Source organism: Chiloscyllium plagiosum, chromosome 3 (assembly GCF_004010195.1).
Source record: "Chiloscyllium plagiosum isolate BGI_BamShark_2017 chromosome 3, ASM401019v2, whole genome shotgun sequence".
Lineage (NCBI taxonomy): Eukaryota > Metazoa > Chordata > Chondrichthyes > Orectolobiformes > Hemiscylliidae > Chiloscyllium > Chiloscyllium plagiosum.
The window spans coordinates 54,357,358-54,376,132 of NC_057712.1; the positions used below are offsets into that span (position 1 = coordinate 54,357,358).

The 18,775-nt window shown below is 41.4% G+C and overlaps 1 protein-coding gene across 2 annotated transcripts in view; it reads left to right on the forward strand.

The window, feature by feature from the left end:
* Positions 1–18,775, forward strand: part of ift172 (intraflagellar transport 172) — a 279,132-nt gene that overhangs the window by 43,030 nt on the left and 217,327 nt on the right. For both annotated transcript variants that reach the window (XM_043682226.1, XM_043682236.1), the window contains exons 6-8: positions 778–857; positions 9,478–9,565; positions 18,400–18,614. In XM_043682226.1, coding sequence (XP_043538161.1) covers positions 778–857; positions 9,478–9,565; positions 18,400–18,614 — 383 coding nt within the window. The remainder of the gene's footprint in view (positions 1–777; positions 858–9,477; positions 9,566–18,399; positions 18,615–18,775) is intronic.

The window sequence follows — 18,775 nt, forward strand, 5'->3', positions numbered from 1 at the left end:
TTGATGTATGGTAGTGTGGCTAGTCCTTTGGGTTGTGGCATGTCCTCGTTCCGTTGTCTTTCCCTTAGGCATCTGTTGATGAAATTGCGCGGGTATCTGCTTTTGGCGAATACATTGTAAAGGTGTTCTTCTTCCTCTTTTTGCAGTTCTGGTGTACTGCAGTGTGTTGTGGCCCTTTTTGAACAGTGTCTTGATGCAACTTCTTTTGTGTGTGTTGGGGTGGTTGCTTTTGTAGTTCAGGACTTGGTCTGTGTGTGTGGCTTTCCTGCATACCTTTGTGGTGAATTCTCCGTTATGTTCACTGTACCATCACATCTAGGAATGGGAGTTGGTTGTCCTTTTCTTCCTCTCTAGTGAATCGGATTCCTGTGAGTGTAGCATTGATGATCCAGTGTGTGCTCTCTATTTCTGTGTTTTTAATGATTACAATGATCACAGCTTTTATGTTGTGAATACAATATGCACATTTGGAAGACATTTTCTGTTAACCTTTCCAGGTAAGTGAATAAGAAACATATCGTTTTACCTCTACCTTAAGAAAATACTCAAATAGACTTAAGTAATTGGTCATTCTTAACAGATGCATAATACTTGAGTAAGAGTCTGAATGAAGTTGTACCATCGTGTTGTTTCGAAGATAATTATTTTGGTGATACTTTTCCTGAATAAATGAACACAAACTGAAGTAACCTTCTTCTAAATATTCATGTGTTCATAAAATCAATGTTTTTAAATATATTCTCTACTCTCCATTAATACTGTTACTACTTATTATAGGTTCGTTTAGCTAACACAAAGTCAAACAAGTCTTCAACCATTTATGGAACAGATTCCTATGTAGTTTCATTGACTTCAAAGTAAGTGCTGTTTTCTTTGTCACTGCCAGACATCCTGTTAAGGAGGAGGGCTTTTCTTTGTCATGTTTATGATATTGTAAACTTAACTCTTTATAAATGGCAAGGGGATTTTATTTTGGATGCTGCACTTCCCTGCCCCATTCTGATCATGAGGTTCAGAGTGAACATTTGATGAAGGAATTGATATCGTGTTTTGCAAGCCTCTTGATAATTATTTCTTCAATTGTTTTGAATTCTTTCCTGGTATTTTTCTGTTCTTTAAGGGTTCTTTCTGTTTTTGGTTCTCTAAACCTTATGTATGTTTCGTTTCTGTTTTTGACTAAGCTCTCAATTTGTTTTGTCGCTGAAGATTTCCGAACCTTGCCATCCTTATCCTTCATTTTCATATGATCATACTGGTCATGAACTCTAATTTAATGGCCTTTTAAGATTCTGTTAGAGACAAAACAAGTGCAAAGCCAGGCCTAGTATGGCTCCTTCCCTAGTTGGACTTTTTACAAATTGTTTCAGAAAACATCTGGACACATCTAACAAATTTCTTCTCATCCAAGACCCTGGCACTATGTGAGTCCCAATCAATATCGGCAACGTTAAAATCATATCCCACCCCAACCCTATTGTTTTTATGTTTTTCCATAAGCTGTCTACACATCTGATAATTTATCACCTGGGAGGCCTGTAATACAATCCTATCAAAGAGGTTGAACCCTTCCTAACCCTGAGCTTAATCCATATGGCCTCACTGGATGAACCCTCCAAGGTCTCCTCCCTCCAGACTGGTGTGATAGTCTCCCCTATTGTTCAATATAAAAGGTAACAGAGAGACAAGAGTTAACATTGGACTGCTGGAAAATGAGGAGAAAGTGAGGTCTGCAGATGCTGGAGATCAGAGATGGAAATGTGTTGCTGGAAAAGCGCAGCAGGTCAGGCAGCATCCAGGGAACAGGAGAATCGACGTTTCGGGCATTCCTGAAGAAGGGCTAATGCCCGAAACGTCGATTCTCCTGTTCCCTAGATGCTGCCTGACCTGCTGCGCTTTTCCAGCAACACATTTCCATCTGCTGGAAAATGAGGCTAGAGTAGTAGTAATCAGGAACAAAGAAATGATGAAGGAACTGAATAGGTTCTTTGCATCAATCTTCACAGTGCAAGACACCAGTGGCATACCAGAACTTCCAGAGTCGGGGCAGAGGTGAGTGCTGGTAGCCATCATTAAGGAGAGGTGCTGGGGAAGCTGAAAGATCTGAAGATGGATAAATCACCCAGATCGACCAGATTATACATGAGCATTCTGAAGGAGATAGCTGAGGAAATGTGGATGATCTTTCAGGTATCATTGGAGTCAGGGAGGTTGCTAGAGAACTGGAAAATGGAGATTGTGACACCTTGTTTAAGAAGGGAGCGAGGCAGTAAATGGGAAATATTGGCTGGTTAGCCTGATCTTGGTTGTTGATAAGATTTTAAAGTCCATTATTAAGGATGAGATTGCGGAATACTTGAAAGTACATGGTAAAATAGGACTGAGTCAGCACAGCTTCATCAAGGGGAGTTATGCAATCTGTCAGAATTCGCTGAGGAGGTTATGAGCAAGCTAGACAAGGGAGAGCCGCTGGAAGAGATGTATTTGTATTTCTGAAAGCCCTTTGACAAGGTGCTGCACAGAAGGCTGCTAAGGGTCCATGATGTTAGGGGCAAGGTATTGGCATGGATAGAGGATTGGCTGACTGGCAGAAGGCAAAGAATAAGGATAATGGAGTATTTTTCAGGATGGCAGCCAGTGACTAATGGAGTTCTGTATGAGTTAGTGTTAGGATCACAACTATTCACGTTATGCCTTAATGACCTGGATGAATGAACTGAAGGCATTGTTCCTAAGTTTGCAGATGACACAAAGATAGGTGGAGGGTTAGGTAATGTTGAGGAAGCTGGGAGGCTGCAGAAGGTCTTGGACAGGCTAGGAGACCGGGCAAAGAAGTGGCTGGTGGAATACATTGTGGGAAAGTGTGAGCTTACGCAATATGGTAAGAAGAATAGAGGCGTGTAGACTATTTTCTAAATGGAGAAAATCTTTAGAAATCTGAAGCAGAAAGGAACTGAGGAATCATTTCAGGATTCTCTCAATGTTTAGATTAGATTCTCCTACAATGTGGAATCATGCCCTTTGGCCCAACAAGTCCACAACGACCCTCCGAAGAGTAATCCATCCAGACCCATTTCCCTCTGACTCATGCACCTAACACTATGGGCAATTTAGCATGGCCAATTCACCTGACCTGCACATCTTTGGACTATGGGAGGAAACCAGAGCACCCAGAGGAAACCCGCGCAGACATGGGGAGAATGTGCAAACTCCACACAGACAGTTGCCTGAGGCTGGAATCAAATCTGGGTCCCTGGCGCTGTGAGGCAGCAGTGCTAGCCACTGTGCCGCCCCAAACATTAATATTCAGGTTTAGGTGAATGCAGTGTTGGTGTTCAAGAGGGATAGAATATAAGAGTAGAAATAAGGCTGCATAAGGCTGGTTATTCTGCATTTGGAAAAATGTCAGCAGTTTGTGGCCCCATATTTAAGGAAGTATATGCTAGCCTTGAAGATGTTCCAGAGGAGGTTTACAAGAATGATCCCAGAGGTGAAGAGCTTGTCACATGAGTGCTTGAGGACCTTGACTCTGTACTCGGAGTTTTGAAGGATGGGGGTTATCACATTGAAACGGGAAGAATACGGAGAGGTCGGGATAGAGTAGATGTGGAGAAAATATCTCCACTAATAGGAGAGGCTAGGACCCAAGGGAAGGGTCCTAGCCTGAGAGTGAAGGGTTGGCCATTTGAACTAAAAGGAGGTGGAATTTCTTCAGCCAGAGGGTGGTGAATCTGGAGAACTCATTGCCACAGAAGGCTGTGGAGTCCAAGTCATTGAGTGTATTTAAGACTAAGATAGGTTCTTTATTAGTAGGGGAATTGAGAGTTATGGGCAGAAGGCAGGAGAATGGGGTTGAGAAACGTGACAGCCATGAACAAATGATGGAAAAGATGCAGTGTCCCGAACAGCCTAATAATGTACGTGTATCTTATTGTCTTGCATGATTATAGCACAAAAGGGGCATAGCTTTAAATTAAGGGGGGGTAGGTTCTTTACTCAGCGAGTCGTGAGTTCATGGAATGCCCTGCCACTAGCAGTGGTGGACTCTCCCTCATGGGCATTTAAGCGGGCATTGGATAGGCATATGGAGGATAGTGGGCCAGTGAAGGTTAGGTGGGCTTGGATCGGCGCAACATCGAGGGCCGAAGGGCCTGTACTGCGCTGTATTCTTCTATGTTCTAATTTTGCATCAATGTCAGTTCAGATCATCTTGCTTTCCATGTTCTTGAAGTGTTGGGCAGTGTAGAAAGACTTACTCTGGATTTCACCTTTTCTGTATTCCTGTTAATGTCTGATGTGAGGACTGAATGTAAGGGATAAAATGTTCCATCACAGCACTAGTGTTGTGCCCTCCAATAATTATTTAAGTAACATAATGTTCAAGAAGGAGATCCAGGTTAAAATGATATTTTTGTTTGATTGTATTTTGCTGCTAGGTTTTCATTAAACTGTTTTTTGGTCTGTTTGGTTATTTTATCTTTACCTCCCTTTTCATTGATGGTCAGTTGTTTCTTATTTGACATATCTCTAAACATCCATAGAAAAAAGGAGAAGAGGTAGGCCATTTGGTCCTTTGAGCGAGATCTGTCATTTAGTATGTTCATGGCTGATCATCCAATTCAATACCTTGTTCCCCTTTCTCCCCATGCTATTTGACCCCATTAGTCCTTAAAACTCTATCTAACTCTTCCTTGAAAAGGTTTAATGCTTTGGGTCCCAACTGCTTTTGAAGCAGGGTATTGCACGCTCCCTTCTCTGAGTGAAGAAATGTCTCCTACAGGCCTGCCCATGTCCTTGGACCGTGACCTCTGATTCTGCACTCCCGAGGCTGCAGGAACATCCTTCCTGCATTTATCTTGTTAGTCTTGTTAGTCCTGTTAGAATTTTGTAGGTTTCTATGAGATCTCCCCCCTCAGTCTTCAAAACTGCAGTGAATGTAGTTCTAACCAATCTAGTCTTTATTTATACATCAGTCCTGCCTTCTCACAGAAACAGTTTGGTGAACCTTCATTACACTCCCTCCACGGCCAGAAAATTAATCCTTAGATAAGGGACCAAATCTGCATACAATACTCCAGGTATGGCCTCACAAAACACAGTATAATTGCTGCATGACATCCCTGTTCCTCTGCTCTACTCTCAATATAAAGGCCAATATACCATTGACTTCTTCACCACATGCTTACTTTCAGTGACTGGTATACCAATGTAGAGGGACACCTAGGTTTTATTGCACTACCCCCTTGCCCATTTTTTCATCATTCAGATAACCTTACTACTTTGCTGCTAAAATGGATGACCTCACATTTACACACATTACATCACATCTGTCATGCATTTGCTCACCCAACTTATCTAAATTACACTGAAACATCTCTGGATCCTTATTGCAGTTCATTCTCCCACCTAGCATTGTAGTTTCTGCAAACTTTGAGATATCACATTTAGTTTCCTCATCCCAATCATTAGTATATATTGTGAATAGTTAGGGTCAAGCACTGATCCCTGTGGTCCACACAAGTCACTCAAAAAAGAACCATTCATTCCTAAATCTATTTCCTATCTGCCAAACGGTTCTCTACCATGTCAGTACACTAACTCAATCATATGTACTTCAATTTTGCATCCTAATTTCTTATGTTGAATCCTACTTAAAGCCTTCTGAAAGTTCTGCCTCAAATTAATCTTGCATTCAAGTTGCACTTCTAAATTGTGTGTAGTTCAGATGTTCACTATATGATGTAAATGTATACATTTTTTATGGGTACGGTGGTAAAAGAAAAATAGTACTTGCATTTATAGAGCACTTTTCATGACTGCCAGCTGCTTCAAAGTGCTTTACAATGTATTTGAAATGGTTAATATTGTTGGAGTCTCAGAAATAGCCCTGAAAATGATTACGTAGCCAAGCTATATCTTTCAGGGAAGCGAAAAAAACAGCTATCATCCTCTAAGGTGTTGCCGCACTATGATCCAAAGGAAAGTCTAGCATTGACACCTCCTGGCATCAGGATAGTATTAGCTCATACGTGGCCCAATGGAGAGGAACACCCAATAGCGTATACATCCAGGACTTCGGCTAATGCAAAATATGTTTCAAAAAAATGTAAGTGTGTCTCGGAAAAGAAGAGAGGTTTGGTGGTCATATTTGGAGTCAGATATTTCCATCAGTACCTTTACAATATACATTTATCATAACAGACTAGGTCGAAAAGTGCCACCCATAGCTTCAGGCCGAATTCAACGGTAGGCTTAATATTAAGTGCATATAATTACAAGTTGGAACACCTTGTAGGAGACCAAATAGCATGTGTGGATGTATTGAGCAGCCTCCCGCTGGCAAATAAGACACCACAAGTGATACCATCACTGGAAGAGTCCATAATGGTTTTAAATTTTCTGGATACACTACCAGTCACCAGCTGACAATATTAGACTTTGGACACAGAAAGATCTGGTCCTGGTAAAATTGGAATAGTTTTGGGGTGATGGGGAAAACCAAAGGGCCATCAAAACCAGAATTGAAACCTTTTCGGACCTGGAGAAACCAGAACACAGTGGAGTAATGCACATTATTATGGAGAGCAAGCGTGAATTTCCTGGTTAAAGGTCACCGCCAGCTACTGGCTGAACTTCATCAGTGTCATCTAGGAGTTTCCAAAATGAAGATGTTGGTGAGAAGTGATGTCTGGTGGCCAGAACTGGATGCAGACATAGCTGGTTTCATGGGGCAGTGCTCAGAGTGCCAACAAGGACAAACATTACTGCCAGCAACTCCCCCACATTTGTGGGAATAGCCAGGTAAATTCTTGACTACACGTCTTTTCATGGGCTCAATATTCTCAGTTATTGTGAATGTGCACACATGTATAGAGTTCATTTGTCAAACACAGGAAGGACGATAGAAAAACTGCAAACATCCTTTGTAATACACAGACTCAAGAAGTGTTGGCCACAGAAAATGGGCATCGTTTACTGGCAGGGAATTTGAGTATTTCCTAAAGTCCATAAGACCATAGGACACAGGCAAAGAAATTAGGCCATTCTGTCCATGAGTCTGCTTCACCGTTCAATCATGGCTGATACGTTTTGCAACCCCATTTTTCCGCTTTCTCCCTGTAACCTTTGATCCTCTTGGCAATCAAGAAGTTATGTATCTCTGTTTTAACTATATCTGGCCTCCACAGCCTTCTGTGGCAATGAATTCCACAAATTCACCACTCTCTGGCTAATGAGGATTTTCCTTATCTTCATTCGAAAAGGTCTTTCCTTTACTCTTAGGTTTAGGTCCCTCAGGTCCTTAATTCTCCTGCCAATTGAAACATCTTCCCAACATCAACTCTGTTCAGGTTGTATAGTATTCTGTAAGTTTCAATCAGATCTCCCCCTCATCCTTCCAAACCCCATTGTGTATGATTCCAGAGTCCTCAAATGTTCCTTATATGTTAAGCCTTTCATTCCTGGGATCATTCTCATGGAATGGTATTCAACATATAAGGGCAGAGCCAAGGGTGTGGTGCTGGAAAAGCACATCAGGTCAGGCAGCATCCAAGGAGCAGGAGAATCGCTGTTCTGGCGTAAACACTTCATCAGGAAGAGTTTATCACATCGTCCCCATGTTTGACAAATGAACTGTACACATGTCCAGCCACTGAGTGCACATCCACAAAGACTGAGAATATTGAGCCTATGAAAAGGCTCCTTGATAGCCTTTCTGACTGTTGTTGCAAAACCCATGGATTCTCCCTGTCCATGAAGTGTTGAAGATATCTCAAAGTCTGAGTGGACATGGTGGATATCACTGCCTCAATACCGTTGCCATCTGAAGAAGAGAATGAATTTCTTCCATGATGCTCTCGGTGCAAGAATTGATCTACTGTGTGTTATACAATGCCTGAATCCAGAGCAGAATTGGAGGAACCTGACCTAGTGCTAAAACATCCAAGATGGAGCTATAGAAGAAAGAACTTGCCTATGTCCTCCCACTCAGAAGAAGAGGTAAGTCGTGATTGTAATGAGGTCAGTCAGGTGGACTTCATAGAATATGAGTTCCCTGACTGGGGCTGTTAACCTTGTCCAATCAGAGAGCCCTGGCTGACACAAAAACAGGAGTGTAAAGCAGAAAAAAAAAGTGCCAGATGTCCTGTTCACTCTGACAGCTGGCTCTGAGGGTGCTGGATCAGTGTCAAGAACTCTCCACGTATCAATAAAGGGTGACTTGTTAATGATACTGGCTTAGTGGAGGTATTTCACAAACTAATTGAATTGAATGGTTTGTTTCTGAAGACTTTGGGTAATTTGATGGAGAAATTTGATCTGTAGTTAAAAACAGAGAATGTGCCTTGTCTGGGGCTCATTGATCCTTGGCATTCTGTAGGTGCCCACAGCTGAACGACTGACAATCTGCTACTAATAACCCCAATCCATCTGCCCGTTTGTTAGATGTAAAGAAGAAATTATTAAGGTAGCTAAATCCCCGGGTCTACATGGGATCTATCCCAGAATAATGAGGCAGGTAAGAGAACAAATCCCGGAGCAGAAGAAAAAAATATCAGTGTTAGATATGTTGTTCACTTTGAGAAACAGGCTCTGAGGAAGCCGGATCAGTTTGAAGGACTGTTCATGTGTAAATAAAGGGTTACTTGATGATGATGTACTCTACCTCTGTGGAGTTATTTCGCAAAGCATGACAACTAACCATATAAAGAGCTATTAATTCAAATAATCAAAATTGTTGTTATAAAGGTAGGTTTTAAGAAGTGTCTTGAATGTCAAAAGCAAAGTAAAATAGTGGAGAAGTGTAAACAAGGTGCACCAAAGCATGGAGTCTACGTAACCGAAGACACAGTTACCAACATCATAGATGCTGAGTAGTCCACAAATAGAGCAACTTAGGAGGACATTATAAAGTTAGGGGAGGCAGAACTTTGGAAGGAATTGAAAATAAGCATTAGAATATTAACATTAGTTCCTGGTAAAGCAACATGTGTGAACCATTGAGCATGGGTGATAGTGGAACAGTATTTGCATCGAATCTGAGACCCAGGCAACAGAGATTTGGATGAAATTAAGTTTAAAGAGGGTGGAATGAGGAAAACCAGCGAGGAGTGTATTGGAAGCTAGCAAAGGTGTGTATGAGAGTTTCAGCAATAAATGAGTTAAGATAGGACAAAGTTAGGCAATGTTCTGGAGTCAAAATTGGTAAATTGATGCAGGGTATGAATATGAAGTCAGAAGATCATCTCAGGAATGTATGTAACACCAAGTTTGTGTTTAATTGAAAATAAGGCAAAATGCACAATTGGTGGTCCTCTGACTATTGCCCAAATGTGATATAACCAAAAATGAATCCATTTGATACCTGTGCTATTACCAATTGAGTGATTTCAATGTCATGTGTTGAATACATTTCTATCTTACTTTTCTACTCATCATGTTAATGCCTGAATTATTTATCACTTTTATTTATTCTTTTCACAGTTTATCGGGCAAAGGAATTCTGTCTGGACATGCTGACGGCACGATTGTACGTTACTATTTTGATGATGAAGGGGCAGGTGACTCACAGGTATCTTCTTAGTTTAAATGCATGATTAATAAGAAAATGGTGCGATCAGCCTTCAGTGGGCTTATTGTTCTGTCGACAGATACAGTCCACACAAATTCAAAAAGCTGTCAGGAAACATTCATAAAGTGATCTGAGAAGCTGCACAATGCATTTCGATTTTGGGCAGGATATGACCTGCGGAGCATCTCAATCAGATACAGTACACAATCAGTTTCTATATTGATTACTACCTCCATGACCATTTACACCAAGGGCTCATTTCAGATTGGTTAGGGCCAGAAGTGCTGAATGATCTTTTCCATTTCCTAAGGTCTGTAGCATCACAGAGTGTCAGGTAGTATGGTCCCAGACATGTAGAATGCTAGGATGGTCTGCTTAGAATAGGTTGAGGTTGCCTGAGGGAATGATATTGGGTCTAGGATGCTGGTGGGGTTTGTAGAATCGGGCATCCACAACACATGGTTGTCAGGTGACTGTACAGATGGAGTCAGGTGGTAAATCAAGGGAATCTGTTTAATTGTTACTCAGGAGTTAGACTAAATTGCTAATTCTTTTACTTTTCCTGTATAACTATTAACTTTATTGAAATGGAACTTTCCAAATTCTCTGACTTTAATTTCTACCTATAGCACATGGACTGTCGAGGCTCAAGAAAGCAGTTGACCACAACCTCTTGAGGGCCACTGGAGGTGGCAAAAAATGCTGGCCCAGCCAGCGATTTCCTCAACCCACAAGTGAATTAAAAAGAGGTTCTTTCATAGGATTCCAATCTTAGGTGATTTTCCCATCAAAATTTTAAACTTCTGAAGCAGTTCCTTCAAGTCTTTTGGGTCTGAGAGTACTCCTGATCCAAATTCGCAATTCCAATCTGTGCTGCTCTAATGACCATTAAAATATCTGGGCGTATGTGTTTTCCTTAGTACTTGCTTTTCCATTCACCTTTGTAATATTTGTAAATTTGGCTACAATAAACTTGATCCCTTTATCCAAGCAATTAATGTGAATTGTGGTCAAGGCCCCGAACACGATTCCTTTGACAGCTGACTTGTAATTGCTCAACATGAAAATGACCAGTTTCCCATGACACACTCTTTTCTAGTAGTTACATTCTCTATGCATGCTAAAATATTAAACCCAACACCATCAATGCTCAAGAAGTAACCTTTTATGCAGGCCTCATCTGATATCTTATGAAAATTAAAATACAGTAGATCTACAGGTTTTCCTTTATCACCTTGCTTGTTACATCATAGAACATAGAACATAGAAGAATACAGCGCAGTACAGGCCCTTTGGCCCTCGATGTTGCGCCGATCCAAGCCCACCTAACCTATACTAACCCACTATCCTCCATATACCTATCCAATGCCCGCTTAAATGCCGATAAAGAGGGAGAGTCCACCACTGCTACTGGCAGGGCATTCCATGAACTTACGACTCGCTGAGTGAAGAACCTACCCCTAACTTCAGTCCTATATCTACCCCCCCCTTAATTTAACCTGGTAAACCTCCTCTGCACCCGTTCCAGTGCCTCCACATCCTTCCTATAGTATGGCGACCAAAACTGCACACAATATTCCAGATGCGGCCGCACCAGAGTCTTATACAACTGCATCATGACCTCAGGACTCCGGAACTCAATTCCTCTACCAATAAAAGCCAGGAGTCCTAAGTGGGCATCGCTTTCTTTGCTGCGATCGCGCAGCAGTTAACATCTGAGCCCCAAGTGTCCCAGATGAAGAGAATCCGAGTGAAACCTTCACTCACTGAGAGTCATCCCCACGGCCCTGAGCTGAGGGACTGCTCAAGGAGTCCTAATAAATTTGTCAAATATGATTTCCCTTTAATAAAAATATGTTGGCTGTGGAGATCCAAGATGGCGGCGACCCAGCAAGTCTGAGTCTACAGTGCTCCTCCCAAGACTTGGGTAAAGTGGGTCACCCACCCCTACCACACTTACCAAATCATTTAGAATAGCTGTTTAATTTAATTAGTTGTTGAATATTAAATTTAAACAATCTAATCTTTAGTAAAAATGACTAAAGGGAAGGGAACCCGCAGCTTTCAACAAGCAGGAACCGCTCCCCCACTTGGCTACGGTGACAAGCCTTGTAGAAATGATCTCCAAACTGAGCGCGAAGATCGACGCTTTCATCGAAGAATCCCGAAATCGATGGGACTCACTCTCGGCCGCGCTGCAGAAGCACGACCGAGACATCCAAGAAATCGAGCGCCGAGTCCGAGGGATGGAGTTCAAGGCCGCGACCTCCGAAACTACAGCTCAATCGGCCGTGAATCAGGTCGGACTCTCGAACAGCGTGTCCGGACCTTAGAGAATCACATTGACGATCTCGATAATCGAGGTCGTCGAAAAAATATTCGTTTGCCTGGCCTTCCTGAACGGGAAGAGGAAGGCCAGCTTACATTGTTTCTCGAGCAGTGGCTGCCACAGGTTTTAAATCTGGAAGCTGGATCAGGCCAGGTAAGGGTAGAATGGGCCTACCGGGTCGCAATACGCGGGCCCGGCTCGAACCAGCGCCCATGCCCGGTCCTGTTCCGGCTGCAGAGCTACAAGGAGAGGCCGATACTCCTAGAAGCCTCTAGAAATCTTGGAAAAGACCCCCAAGCTATGATCTATAAAGGATCCAAGATCATGTTATTCCAGGACTTTTCCCCAGCTCTGGTCCGAAAGAGGAAGGCATTTGACGAGGCGATGAAGCGTTTAAGGGACTTAAATATTCAGTACTCCTTACGCTACCCAGCGACGCTACGCTTTAACCATGAAGGATCCGTATATAACTTTGGATCGCCAGAAACGGCTAAGGAATTCTTGGACTCTCTTAGATAAACTGTAAGACATAATGGATGTTGGTTTGCCTTTCCCCCGCTTTGGTTTATATCCCCCCCCTTTTTTTTCTCTTATCTTACTGTTTAATATTATCATGGGGGGTGGGGAGAGGGATTTGATTTTCTTCTCCCCCACCCCCCCCCCCCGGGGTTGTTTTCTTTTATTATTTTATGTATATATGTGGGATGTTTGTATATGTGTGTGGCTAATGTTGGTGGGGGAGGTGGTTACCTTATTCAATTTTACTTCTGTCTTTAGGAGCGGTGTTGTTTCTCCCTTGTTATTTTGTATTACTGTATTTATATTTAATTATTATTTGTTGAGGTTGTAATTTTATAGTTATATGTTTATATATGGTATTAACATTGCCAAATATATCCAGGTGTTGGTGTGGGTGGGGGTAGGGTGCTCACTGTTAACTCTAGCTTTGTATTATATCTGAATTCGCCTCATTTTATTGAGGAGCGCCTGGGTAAAGGGTGGGGCATTGGTTGGGAGAGGATATGATGGACTTTTGGAGAGGAAGTGACACCCCCTGGGAACAAGGGGGAAAATCTCCACTTAGATACGTTTTATATTTTTTTTATTTAGAAATAGTTTTTTGTTGTATTGTTGTGAGTGTATAAGAGAGGCTTTATTTTTGTAAATTTTATATGCTCTACGCTCGGGATGTTCTGGATAGGGTTTCCCCTCCCGAGGGGTCTCTGATTTGCCCAGAGGATTATGGTTGATCAGTCGGTTAAGTGGTGCACCTGGAATGTCAAAGGGAGTAATTCACCAGTCAAAAGGAAGAAAATATTATCAAATCTTAAGAAGGAAGGAGTTGATATAGCTCTCCTACAGGAGACACACCTGTCGGATAAAGAACACTTGAAATTACGACAGGGTGGATTTGATCAGGCCTTTTTTTCTTCTTTTAGCTCAAAAAGCAGGGGAGTTGTTATTCTTGTTCGGAAGAATTTCCCTTTCAAAATCCTAAAGCAGATAAAAGATGAATCTGGACGACATATTTTGATTAAAGCATTCATAAATGGAGAGGAATATGGGATTTTAAATTTGTACTGCCCCCCGGCACACCCCTTTAAATTTGTAACGGAAGCCTTTTCAAAATTGATGGCTTTTGGTGCCCGTCATACAATTATAGGGGGAGACTTTAATTGTATTAAGGATCCGGAAATTGATAGGATTCCCAAGAGTACTGCAGGAGTATCTCCCAGATCTAGACAATTGATGGATCTGAACAAAGAATTAGGATTATTAGATGTACGGAGATGTCTTCATCCACAGGGCAGAGATTTTTCTTTCTATTCCAATCCACATAAACGTCATATCACAATTGATATGTTTTTTGCCCCCTCGATTTTTTTAAAATTCCATATCATCCTGTAAAATAGGTAGTATAGCAATTTCCGACCATGCTGCTGTATATATGGAAACTAAGGTGAGGAACAATGGGACATCCCCTCGGCATTGGCGTATGGACCCCTTCCTAATGAAAGATAGTAAATTTGTAAAGTACTTCTCTCAAGAATTTAAAACTTTTTTAGAAATTAATTCAGGTACAGCTAGCAACCCGTCAATAATGTGGGAGACCATCAAAGCTTACGCGCGAGGTTTAATCATCTCCTACTCAGCGACCCAGAAGAAATTAAAGGGAGAACAACAACGTCTGCTTGAAGCCCGCTTAAAAGCGGCTGAAACAGCATACACTGATAGACCCTCTATTATTAAATTGAAAAGGATTACAGCTCTTAGGACAGCTCTAAATACTACACTTACTCAAACGGCTAAGAGGGAAATATTATTTGCAAAGCAAAGATTATATGAATATGGCGACAAACCGGGTACTTAGCATTTCTTGCAAAGAAAAAAAAGGCCCCTCAGACTATTATGTCTATCAAGGAAAGTACGGGTATTTTGACTCATGATCACAAAAAGATTAATGCGATCTTTAGAGAATTTTATTCTGAGTTATATAAATCACAGGATTGTGAAGATAGGACGAAGAAGATGCAGTCATTTTTTAAAAATTTGACTTTTCCAGACCTAACTCCGGAACAAGTATCGGCCCTAAATGCTCCTCTTACACCCCAAGAAATAGTTGATGCAATTAGGCACCTTCAAAATGGTAAGACGCCGGGCCCAGATGGCTTTCAAGCTGAATTCTATAAAGAATTTACAGAAATACTGGTTGGTCCACTTATGGACATGTATAACTATGCATATAGTCAGGGCTGTCTCCCGCCTTCGCTGAAAGAGGCAAATATCTCTCTTATCCTCAAAAAAGGAAAGGACCCAGAAGATTGTACATCATACAGACCAATATCCTTGCTAAATGTAGATTTTAAAATCCTCTCTAAAAAGTTAGCTCTGAGATTAGAAAGGATACTGCCACATATTATAAAGGAGGATCAGACGGGGTTTATTAAGGGCCGTAGATCATCCAATAATGTTAGAAGGGCTCTGAATATGATTCAAGCTTGTCATCAGGGAAAGATACCAGGAGTAGTGGTTTCATTAGACGCGGAAAACGCATTTGATAGGGTCGAATGGTCATATTTGTTTTACACATTGGAGAGATTTGGTGTTGGACAGGTGTTTACCAAATGGATCTCAACATTGTATAGTGATCCCAAAGCAGTTGTGGTTACCAATGGATTAGGCTCGGATAGCTTCAGTGTGGGTAGGGGCTGCCGTCAGGGATGTCCCCCCTCGCCATTGTTATTCACGCTAATAATTGAACCACTAGCAGAAGCTATACGAGCTGATCCTAATATAGTGGCCCCAAGGATTGGTACAGGTAAACATAAAATTACCCTTTATGCAGATGACGTTCTTCTATTCCTCAGTAACCCTTTGATGTCCATACCCCGCTTAATCCAAGTTATTAATACATTTAGTGCATTCTCAGGCAATAAAATTAATTTTTCAAAATCGGAAGCTATGCCAATGGGTGGCCTTGCTGTGATACCCCGCTTAGCGGACGGCTCCCTTTTTCCCTTTCGCTGGTCCCTGGAGGGTTTCTTATATTTAGGCATTTTTATTACTCCAGTATTTGGGCAGTTGTATAAGGCTAATTTTGTGTATTTATTGGAAAGGATAAGGCAGGACCTCCAGCGATGGGGAGACCTACCAATTTCCTGGTTGGGTAGAATAGCATTAATCAAAATGAATATCCTGCCCCGTCTCCTATATCCTATGAGAATGCTTCCGGTGATGCTGCCGAGGACAGCTTTATGTAAATTATACGGCTGGCTGAGTTCCTTTATCTGGAACCATAGGCGACCCCTCATTAAGCTGAAGAAGCTACAGCTTCCACAGGCAAGGGGTGGATTGGACTTCCCAGATTTTAGGAAATATCAATTAAGTCCCCTATTAAGTTACATAGCTGATTGGGTCTTGTCTGACCCACAATCAATCTGGTTGGACATCGAGGCTTCTTGGTGATATTTGTTTTACACATTGGAGAGGTTTGGCATTGGACAGGTGTTTACCAGATGGGTCTCAACATTGTATAGTGATCCTAAAGCAGTTGTGGTTACCAATGGATTAGGCTCGGATAGCTTCAGTGTGGGTAGGGGCTGCCGTCAGGGATGTCCCCTCTCGCCATTGTTATTCACGCTAATAATTGAACCACTAGCAGAAGCTATACGAGCTGATCCTAATATATAGGCCCCGAGGATTGGTACAGGTAAACATAAAATTACCCTTTATGCAGATGATGTTCTTCTATTCCTCAGTAACCCTTTGATGTCCATACCTCGCTTAATCCAAGTTATTAATACATTTAGTGCATTCTCAGGCTATAAAATTAATTTTTCAAAATCGGAGGCTATGCCAATGGGTGGCCTTGCTGTGATACCCCGCTTAGCGGACGGTTCCCTTTTTCCCTTTCGCTGGTCCCTGGAGGGTTTCTTATATTTAGGCATTTTTATTACTCCAGTATTTGGTCAGTTGTATAAGGCTAATTTTGTGTATTTATTGGAAAGGATAAGGCAGGACCTCCAGGGATGGGGAGACCTACCAATTTCCTGGTTGGGTAGTATAGCAGTAATCAAAATGGATGTCCTGCCCCGTCTCCTATATCCTATGAGAATGCTTCCGGTGATGCTGCCGAGGATGGCTTTATGTAAATTATACGGCTGGCTGAGTTCCTTTATCTGGAACCATAGGCGGCCCCTTATTAAGCTGAAGAAGCTACAGCTTCCACAGGCAAGGGGTGGATTGGACTTCCCAGATTTTAGGAAATATCAATTAAGTTCCCTATTAAGTTACATAGCTGATTGGGTTTTGTCTGATCCACAATCAATCTGGTTGGACATCGAGGCTTGTCAAGTAAAATACCCACTTATTAACCTTTTATTCTCAGACAAGAGGAAAATCATTACAGATCACTGTAAAAACCCTATAATACTGAATACAATCAAGGCTTGGAATATAATGCGGCAAAATGAGGGTAATTCACATAAAACATCCCCCTATGCACCGATAGTGGGAGCATGGGGATTCCAACCGGGGTTAACAGATGCCACTTTTAAACTCTGGAGATCCAGGGGTATCTCATGTTTCGGGGATTTATTTAAAGATGGGGTCCTGTTGTCTTTCGGACAGCTGCGTGAGAAATTCGGATTACCCAATGGAGACCTCTTTCGATACTTCCAAATTCGAGATTTTATACAGAAGAAGACTACGTTATTAGATAGTTTTTATAAATCCGATAGAGAATGTAGTGTCTTACGACCAGTGGGGGTATCTTCCGTCAGTAATATTTATCATTTGGTACATGATGAAGTATCGGGAGATATGGATAATCTGCTTAAAACATGGGATCAGGATCTGGGACTAGAAATCTCCACAGAAACGTGGAATGATATCTGGGAAAATGCTAGAAGAATTACTATTTGTAACAGAACCCAGGCTATCCAGCTGAAGATACTTCATAGGGCCCATATAGCACCGGTTCGATTGGCAAAATTTAAGGCAGGAGCATCTCCAATGTGTCCTAAATGCAAAATAGAGGTAGGCATTCTTGTACATTGTCTATGGATCTGTCATAAGATCCGTAGAAATTGGACTATAGTAGCAAGTACCCTGACAGAAATTTTAGGAATCGAAATTAAAGTGGGCCCTGTATCTCTCCTTTTGGGCTTTTCGAACTTTCCCTCCCTGGACATGTATGGGAAGAGACTATTTTCTATTCTTTCTTTCTGTGCAAGGAAAAATATTTTGGTGAACTGGGTGGCTGAGGGCCCCCATGGACTTTCAAATTGGCACAGATTAATTATGGAATGTATTCCCCTTGACTTCCTTACAAATATGGTGCACCGAAAGACCGAATTATTTTATAAAATATGGCAGCCCTTCTTGAATTACATAAATACAGATATTTCGGCTATCCTAACAAGGGCTTTTATTTAATTGAGATTACAAACCTGGCTGGTCCGGGGCCCTTGAGGAGAGGAATCCCGCACGAATACGGGTTTTATTTCATCTGATGATAACACATTCCGAGCATGTAAGAGACTTAAATATACACTCTGGTTAGTTGTAGGTTAGATTAGTAGATAGTTGAGTTTGTTTTTCTTTTTCTGTATTTTTTTTCTTTTGTTAAATTTTGGCTATTGTATATTTGATTTAATTGTATATCAATGTTTATATTTGAGAGCTTTGTTTATTTTTGTAAACTTGTAAAAATGTTAAATTTCTAATAAAAATATCTATATAAAAAAATGTTGGCTCGGATTACATTATACTGCTGCAATTGATGAATTCCAGCAATATCCAAATGACAGATGTCAATCTAACGCACCCTTAGGTACATGCATTCCGTCTTACTTCTTTATTGAATAGGGCCACTAAATTTGTAGTTTTCTTGTTCATTGGGACTTTTCCGAGAATCTAGGTAGAAGTTACAACAATGTGTTCACTAACTCGTTGAATAAAATGGTACCCCAATTAAATAACAAAATGTGACTCTTTGTTTCAGGGAAAACTAGCAACACACTGTTGTCCACCTTATGCCTTAGCTTGGGCTGTAAACAGCATTGTAGCTGCAGGATGTGATAAGAAAATCATTGCCTATGGAAAGGAGGGCCATATTATCCAGCAATTCGATTATGGCCGTGATTCTACAGAAAAGGAGTTCACAGTTGCTGCCACCAGCCCTAGTGGACAGTCGATAGTCATTGGCAGCTATGACAGGTAAAATGATAAGGAAAGTAAACAAATCAATAGGATTTATTTTCCATTTTGTTGTTTTAGTAAGATTTGTGCCAATAAAGGATTTAAGTAAAATCCTTGCTCTAGAAGTTATATACAATGTCTTGGTGTTTGCCCCAATGCTCTCCCTACTTTTTGAATTC